This window comes from Centruroides sculpturatus, unplaced genomic scaffold (assembly GCF_000671375.1).
Source record: "Centruroides sculpturatus isolate CEXI.00-Female unplaced genomic scaffold, Cexi_2.0 scaffold26, whole genome shotgun sequence".
Classification (NCBI taxonomy): domain Eukaryota; kingdom Metazoa; phylum Arthropoda; class Arachnida; order Scorpiones; family Buthidae; genus Centruroides; species Centruroides sculpturatus.
Window position 1 is genome coordinate 223,217 of NW_019384653.1, and position 9,407 is coordinate 232,623.

A 9,407-nucleotide genomic window follows, 5' to 3' on the forward strand; every position below is an offset into this window, starting at 1 on the left:
AACTTACTAAGTCCTATTTATTAATAACTAGTGAAACAGTTTAAAAATACTTTTTTAACATAACAAAAAATTAAATTATCTTGTCAAAAATAATATAATAGCTTACGTTGGCTAAGCTAATCAGTAATCACAGTATTTTTTCTAATCATTTGGTATTCATTGTCATTTAATAAAAGTAAAAAAAGGATTTTACTTGTTACAACATGGAGAGCTATCATGGCATTTAGAATTACAAAGTAATCCTGATGACTTGCAAGCGCACTTCTTCGTTAGGCATTTTTTTAAGCAGTTGCACTTCTTGAAACCTTGTCCTCCGGTCAAAGACAATTTTGCGACAACTTCTCGAAGACTCACTTTTTTACCTTTAACAACTTCTATCTTGATAAAGTCTTCAGGGCATGAAGTAAATTGACTTTGTGTATAAAGCTGCTTTAGTACTCCAATTTTGGTATCTAGTTGGTAAAACTCGTTGTCCTTTACATCTACTACAACTGCAATAACGCTTTTCGGGTAGGTTTTAGCTTTGTCAATTTCAGGCACTTTCAGTCTTACATTTTGGCCAATTTTTACATTTGGATATTTATCAACAGACGTGGCTTTCATTTTTTCAGCTTGTTTTTCCAAATTCAAGTTTGCGTTGTTTCTTATAGTCACTACAGATTCTATCTTTTTTGGTATTGGCTCTATAGTTATAAGAACTTCCTGAGACTCAATCATGTTTTCTGTCTCTGAATCGGTATCTCTCTGAATCGTTACATTGGAATCATCGGTTATTTGCTTCGCCTTCATTTTCTCAGTAATAATCATTTCATCTTCTTGTGTTTTATTGTTGAGAGTGCTATTGTCTATATCCCTTTCTAACTCATTTTCAACAATGCTTTCTTCCTTGTCCTGTTCGATTGCATTTTCGATGTCATTATTTTGTTCCATATTGTCATGCGAATGCAACAACTTCTCTAAATCTTCTTCAGATCTTATAACTCTAATCATATCACTAGGGATTGCTGAAGTTGCAAGGCCCATTTTCATTGGACAACCAAACATTGCTTTGTAGGGGGAACATTTGATTCCCTCGTGATATGCTCTATTTTTCATTGCCTGGATGAATCTTAAACCCTCTGACCACTTTGATAACTGATTGGTTTCCATCCACGTGCTCAACATATTTTCTACGTCTTGATTAGCACGCTCCACTGATCCTTGACTTTGGCTATGTCTTGCCTTTCCATGTACGATTTTTACATCCGGCCACATGGAGCATAAACTCTCAATAACTTGGTTAGAGAATTCTCGACCATTATCGGAATGAAGGATGCTCGGCGCTCCAAAAGTGGTGAAAATATCCAAAAGATGGTATGCAACTTCTACGGCGCGTTTAGTTTGAAGCGCACGAAGGATCACAAATTTGGTAAGATGGTCTTGGTAAACTAAAATAAATTTATAATTTCCATCTGGGGTAGTTTGTAGATCTATTAGATCAACCTGACAGCGTGAGTTCATTTCACTGTGAAGTATAGGTCTGACAACAATGCCCTTTTTCAAAGTCTTCTGTTTCTTTTGGCAAGGTTGACATAGCTTCAAATATGTCATAGTAGCCTCAACTGTTACATTTTTATCCTTGCGGTTACATTCCTTAAGCATCCGTGTCCTTCCACTGTGGCCAATAGCAACATGCGTTTCTTTGAGAATATTGAATAAGTCTTCGTGACAAATGTAATACCTTATTTCTCCATCCTCTTCTTTCATAGGTGCAATTAGTTTTTCTTCGCCGCCTATAGTCAAAATGTCGTAACGCTTTATATGCCTGTATTGAACAGCTTGTTTCCTTTTTCATGTTCTATGAAGTTTTTACTTCCTCCAAACACTTTGCGTATTTGTCCCTATTAAGATAAAAGTTATTATCTTTCTTGCTTGCAACGAGCTCGTCCATTATTTCATAAAATCTCCGTTTCATACTCATCTTGATTCATAAATAACTTTTAGACAACGAAATCTCAAACAAGATTAGAATTAACCTGCGTGTTCTAACGTGTCAAACGATGGAATGAGGCGAGCGAAGGCGACGACATGGAGCGGTGCGGAAAGCGTGGACTTTTTTCAACATTTACCATGTCTCTGAGGTAAAACCTAAGATATACCGAGTAAATGCTGGTAAAAGTTCGAAATTAGCAATGATCGCAGAACATTACGGACTTTACCACAAAGATTTGGTAAATCTTAGGTTTTACTGGAAGATCTTAGGATTTACCATAGTTTGAGCATTTACAGTAACATATATATATTCAACTATATTTAAATAATTAAAATTTTTATTTTAATTTATTATAATTAAAATTTTTATTTTTTTAGACCATATTTCACAGCTACAGTATTTGGCAAATTGTTACAAAATGATCCATATGGTCGCATTTCCATTATGCATTTTTTCAATTATGTTATGAGGAAAGTATGGCTTCATCAGACACGTATTGGGCTTTCCCTTTATGATGTTGCTGGACAAGGCTATTTAGAAGAACCTGTAAGAATGTTTAATATTTATGCTAAATTTAAAATATTTAATTAATCATGTTTAATACTATATTTATTATTAATTAAAACTGTAAGAATGAATTCTCATATTTAATGAAATGAGAAAAGTATTTCCAATATAATTTTTAATCAAAATGACTTTTTCCTCCTATTATTTCAATAGGATTATTGGGAGTATTTTAGTATTATACCTTAGGATGTTAATAGATTCCATCAACATATCTGTGCTTTTGATAGATGTACTTGTGAATTCTATCAGTTTTACAACTTTAATAGTCATATTTGTTAAGATTCTACCACAATAAATGTAAATATAGTCAAATCTCAGTACAGCAATTATCAATACAACAAAAAATTTCTCCATAATGATAAATATAGTTCTCTATGCAATTCATATTAGCTTAACATAAAACTTCTCCTAGTTGAATGATATCCTTAATGTGATAAATCTCTTTAATGATACATTTTTGTTACTATGTTCTTTAACATATACAGTATTTTCCTTTCTTTACAACAATAATAATGCAGTACATTAAATGTTAATTGATATTAATTTATTGCTTGTTTATGGGATCAAAATGTAGTACTTTCTTAATGCAGTAATTCTACCACAAACATTACCTACAATCAATCAGCATCAATACAGATGAATGCAGAGTTGACAGATTTAGTGTGATTTTAGTATCTTAGTCCCTAAATTTTTTGTTTAATGCTTAAAATTAATTATCCAATCTTTTTATAACATTTAACCCTATAATATTGAAGGAAATTTCTTTTTAACTTTTTCTAGAACAGTTCAGCACTTTTTGTGTTTAAATTTATTATTTCTAGTTTTTTCAAGAAATTATAAATTATAGTAAATGTGTATGTTAGTCAAAACCTGAAATCTGCCAGAACCTGAACTTACTAGGTAAAAGTAATTGTGCTAAAAGTAAAGCTTCTCTTACTTTTAGAATTAGTGTGATTTGTAGCAATAAGACAGCCCTATACAATTTCTGAGAAACTTTATTATGTTAAACTTATTTAACATATAAATTTTTCTTAGAAAGTGTCCATGGAGATCTTAATGTTTTAAATTACACTTATTAAAATAATTATAAAAAGCATTCTCCTTAAGAAATTATATTTTAGAATTAGTCTAGTTTTTACTTTTTTATCTCTATGTAATACATCTCTGTAATCCAACAAATGGTAGACAGACTCACAGCAAATTTGCTGTGAGTCCGTCTACCATTTGTTGGATTACAGAGATGTATTACATAGAGATCTAATATACAGCAATCCAGTTATATCAGTGTTTCTCAACGGGGGCGATATCGCCCCCGTTGGCGATATCACCCCGTGGGCGTTTTTCCATGTTGAGGGGGCGATTAGTAACAATATATTTTGGGGGCGAAAACAATTTCCTGGGCGATATAGTAAAACATTATATTAAGAATAATTAGATATTTTATTTGTTATATCGTACAATAATTAAACAAATAACATTATACTAGTCACTAGTCTATTCAATGCAGTACGAATGTGGCGTTAGCCTTGGCCCTGGGCATCGAATTTTGAAGTGAAGGGGGCAATACTACATAACGGTTTTATTGAAGGGGGCAATACTACGTTGAAGGGGGCGACGATTTGTTAGAGGTTGAGAAACACTGAGTTATATAGTAATTTTACTTTTTTAGTTTTAGTTTACTTAGTTAATTTTTGCCTGTGAAGATTTAGGTTCTGATGGATTTTGACGTTTAATTAATTAATATATACTGTATGAATAATAATAAACTAATACTGTAGAAGTAATATGCAGTAAATATTATTAAAATATATATAATAAATCACTGTACAAATATTAAAATCATACTGTAGAAATAATATGCAGTAAAATCTCTTAATTCTTGAACTGGAGGAGACTAATAATACTATGTTTTTCTGTTCTAACTTTGTTTGACTATGTATAAATAACCCTATCAGTGTGACAATGTTAAATGAGAAATGAGATATTTTTTAAAAACTCTCGCTATAACAATAAATCTCTCTAAAACAGTATTTTTCTTACACTAAATATTGCTATAGAAAGATTTCACTATATACAAATAAAGAAGATTAAAATGGTTAAGGTATCAAAATTAGTCTGTTATGTTAGATTTAACTTTTTTAATACTACTTTGACTAAAAAAGTAAAATTGAATAAAAATACATAATATTTTATCAATCTGGAGTTAATTAATTAATCAATTGATCAAACAAAATGAGTTTTGTGAGTTTTTGGCAATTCATATTAAATACAAAGCAAGCAAAACTTTGTGGTTTAAAAATATTTTTTTCTTTTATTTTGTTAGATATCAAAAATGGAATTTTACTATAAAGTTATCAAGTTTTAATTGAATATTGCTTTCATAAAATTCATAATAAATTATAATAATAATTAAAGGAAACAATGTATATTATATATGTATGTGAGTTTGAGTGAAAACCTTTCAAAGTTCAAATTAGTTTGATAATGTAGTATTTAATGGGGGAAATAGAATTAACAGCAAATTTTTTATTTAGTATTATATTACATAAAATATTAATTATAATTTTTTATAATATTGATAACTGAAATAAATGAAAACTTATTATTAAAATTTCGTACAGGATTTGGAAAACTATATTCTTGAATTAATTCCTACATTATCTCAGGTAATTTACATAATCAATTTTTGAATATCTAGTTTAGATCATTAAATTACATTTTGTTAAATTTATAAAAATAGTGAGAAGTTGTTATTAATAAAAAAGAATATGTAAAACTACAATAATGTAAATTAACTTTTAACTAAGAAAACATGTTTCCACACAGACAATTTTATTGGTCAAAAGGATTCAAAAACAATGGATTCATCAGATTAGCTGCTATCAGTGTGTGAATGTTTGTCATTAATTCAAAATTTACATTGAAAATTATGTCAAATCTATTAAAACAAGGAAAAAGTGAAGAATATTTCACATAAAACAGGCATGACATTACCTCAGCTTCTGAGTTGTCATAGCAACTATTGTCTACTTCTGAAACTTCCTGCCAAAATACTCTATCAAAAGTCTATGGAAAATGAACAACTTTCGTGTGTTTTATGTTTAGTTGGAATGAATTTTCTCACATTTTCTGAATTTTGTATCATCATCACATTGAGCCAATCAAAATGTTTGTTAACTAATAAAAATCAAGAGAGACAATTAACAAACAAAATATAGATTAGTTAAAATTATTGCTGTTATTTTCAATATTAATTTGGCATTATTATTGAAAAGATGTTTCATATTTATNACTGAAATAAATGAAAACTTATTATTAAAATTTCGTACAGGATTTGGAAAACTATATTCTTGAATTAATTCCTACATTATCTCAGGTAATTTACATAATCAATTTTTGAATATCTAGTTTAGATCATTAAATTACATTTTGTTAAATTTATAAAAATAGTGAGAAGTTGTTATTAATAAAAAAGAATATGTAAAACTACAATAATGTAAATTAACTTTTAACTAAGAAAACATGTTTCCACACAGACAATTTTATTGGTCAAAAGGATTCAAAAACAATGGATTCATCAGATTAGCTGCTATCAGTGTGTGAATGTTTGTCATTAATTCAAAATTTACATTGAAAATTATGTCAAATCTATTAAAACAAGGAAAAAGTGAAGAATATTTCACATAAAACAGGCATGACATTACCTCAGCTTCTGAGTTGTCATAGCAACTATTGTCTACTTCTGAAACTTCCTGCCAAAATACTCTATCAAAAGTCTATGGAAAATGAACAACTTTCGTGTGTTTTATGTTTAGTTGGAATGAATTTTCTCACATTTTCTGAATTTTGTATCATCATCACATTGAGCCAATCAAAATGTTTGTTAACTAATAAAAATCAAGAGAGACAATTAACAAACAAAATATAGATTAGTTAAAATTATTGCTGTTATTTTCAATATTAATTTGGCATTATTATTGAAAAGGTGTTTCATATTTATCTGAATATTATAGTGTGCCATCTTATATATCTGAGTTAATATCATATTATTGCAAACTTCTAATTGTAAAACAAGTAATTAAATAATAGAAAGAATTAGAATAATCATAATTTTTTTAAAAATTACAATTTAATATTGCAGAAAATTATATAGTATTATAATGAAATATTTACTTAATAATAATTTTAAAGCTTTTGCTTCAATTTTTATCAAAATAATTATTTTTAGTGGAAATTATACAGAAGAGGTAATAAATTTTGAATCAAAATTCTCAGATATTCTATATGGAAAACCAATTTAATCGGTGAAATTTCTAGATATGATTTGTTATATTTGATAAACCACACACAAAGTGATTGATTCTTGATTTATTTTAGCAATAGATATAATCTAATCTAACATTGAGCAACATTTAATGAGATTATATAATTGATATTGATACTTTATATATGCTTAACTTAAATTTTTTTAAGATGCTTTTTTTAATATCCATATCAAAGCTTAAAATTTAATCATAATTGGATCATTTATATTCTTTAAAGAATATAAATGATACATAATCATACTTGAGAATATTAAGTTATTTATTAATCTAAAATAATGAAGAATTTTTTTTGTATTTGTAGCTTGATGGTTTGGAAAAATCATTTCATTCCTTTTATGTCTGTACTGCTGTAAGAAAATTCTTTTTCTTTCTTGATCCTATGAGAACTGGAAAAATTAAAATTCAAGATATATTAGCATGTAGTTTTTTGGATGATCTTCTTGAGGTAGGTGATTTTATTTTTCAAATTTTGAAACAAAACATACTATCAATAGTTCTAAATTTAAAACTAGTATTTACATTAAAATTATAAAAACTAATAAATAAAATTATAAAATAAATGGTTTATGAGATATATAGGACAAATATACTTTTTAACACATATATAGTAAATTATTTTAATGAAAGGATTATCTCACACATGAAACTATTAATGCCTTATATATCTCCTAAACGGTTTATGAGAGTTTTAATTACATTGCTGACACTTTAAAATTATTAATGTGTCATGAAGCATACAAGAATTCTGTTTATTGTCTTGCTTCATGATTTGGATTTAATAAAAACACAGTAAAATCCTAAGTTAAAAATAATATCATTTGCTGTCTTGATTTATGTTTGTTTAGTTTATTACTTTTCACAATTAAAGACTTTTTTTACCTTTCTACATTTACATCTATAATGGTATAAAGGCATGCATTTTAGCTAGAAAGTTTTCTTTGAATGTATTAAAGGAGTATTCAGTTTTTTAACACTTATGATCAAGTTCTAAAAATCAGTTATAAACAGAGTCTACCTATAAAAAATATTAGAACTATTAGATTGTAAAGGTGAAATTTAGATACTGAAAAAACTTTATTGACAGTTAACTCAATAATGATCACACTTTAGTGTTGTAGGTAGTCACTGGCAATATTAATCACATCTCACCACCTTTGCTGCAAACTTTCAATTTCTTGAGAAGAATGATGGGTTTTTCTTGACTATCAGGTATTGTTGTTGAACTGTATATTGGCAACATTGTTCTGCAGGGTGTGAAATAGGTGGTATTCAGTTGACACCAAGTTTGGGCTGTAAGGTAGTTGAGGCAGCATCTTTTATCCCAGACTGGCCGTCTGGGATAAAAAATGCTAATGTTATCTTTCAACTTCACTAAGATTATTTTTGCTCTATGTGCTGGTGCATTGTCATGGTAGTATCAGACTTTGTAATTTTTGGATGAAAGTTCTTTGATCTTAGTGTTAAAACAATCCAGATGTTCACAATAGAGGTTTTTGTGACCTTGATGATGGTTGGAAGCAGCTCTGTCATGATGATGCCAAACAAATGCATCTGATTGCCTTCTGCACTATTGGCCCTTTAACATTTGCAACAGCTAGTTGAACTTTGTTCACCCACGAATACTTTAACAAATGCTTTACAGACAAGCTCATGAACCTTCATTGCATTGTGGCCATTTTTGAATTCATAAAGCAATAGCATGAGAATGTACTCCTTCAAAAGTGTCATATTGTGATGATCTGAGACTTCCTTTTTCGCAAGAGCAATGTCGCTCTTCTTATAAACCCCCTAATTTAGTATATACCTTCTATGGTCAACGACCAAGATGATCTCCTCGAAATAATTGTTAATAAATAAATAAATAAATAAATAAATAAATAAATATATATATATATCATTAAGAGGAAAAAATCATCATTTGTTTAACAGTCCTGATAGACGATAGAGTCAACAAGACGGGAATAACTGACGTTTCTCATCCCCTCTCTGGCTGCACGTGACACATGGCTGCAATAAGTATACAAAAAAGGAAAAGGAAAACTTAAAACAAGAGGGTAATAAATCTCCTCGTTCATCGTTGAGCACGATGTTTGAAATAAACAATATCGAGATTGTTGACCAATTTGAAGAAATTACTATCAACTAGATGTTAATTGATGGGTGAGAGCTGTCAAATCTATAGAAATTTATATCATAAAATGACATCTTCAAAACATCAAGGTCAATAAATACCGTATTAGCTAGATCCAGCCAGGAACACAACGAACAGGTGTTTGTACAAATCATTAACAGAATGACAGCTCACCCCATGATTTGAGTACAGGTAGCCCTCTGTTTACGCCGCAGTTCCGTTCCTACAAAAGCCGGCGCAAATCGAACCCATATTTACACTGAGGTATAGGGTTAGGTTCCACATAAGTGAAAAATACGCAAATAATTTTGTTTATTATTACAATATAATACAAAGTACAAATAAATTTAATTTTTAAAATGTATTTTATCATAAAATAAAGTTAAATGTTTTTATTAAAAATTTTAGTTTC

The 9,407-nt window shown here is 28.8% G+C and overlaps 1 protein-coding gene and 1 pseudogene across 4 annotated transcripts in view; one reads left to right on the forward strand and one right to left on the reverse strand.

Annotated features, from left to right (window-relative positions):
* The window catches only part of LOC111626333 (serine/threonine-protein phosphatase 2A regulatory subunit B'' subunit gamma-like), a 33,390-nt gene that overhangs the window by 748 nt on the left and 23,235 nt on the right, over nucleotides 1–9,407 (forward strand). For 2 of the 4 annotated variants that reach the window (XM_023369659.1, XM_023369658.1), the window contains exons 2-4: nucleotides 2,350–2,518; nucleotides 5,161–5,205; nucleotides 7,166–7,309. In XM_023369659.1, coding sequence (XP_023225427.1) covers nucleotides 2,350–2,518; nucleotides 5,161–5,205; nucleotides 7,166–7,309 — 358 coding nt within the window. Of the gene's footprint in view, nucleotides 1–2,349; nucleotides 2,519–5,160; nucleotides 5,206–5,870; nucleotides 5,916–7,165; nucleotides 7,310–9,407 lie in introns of all 4 variants that reach the window. The other 2 variants (XM_023369660.1, XM_023369661.1) reach the window with 2 other exon arrangements.
* On the reverse strand, nucleotides 71–2,263 carry LOC111626332 (annotated as a pseudogene).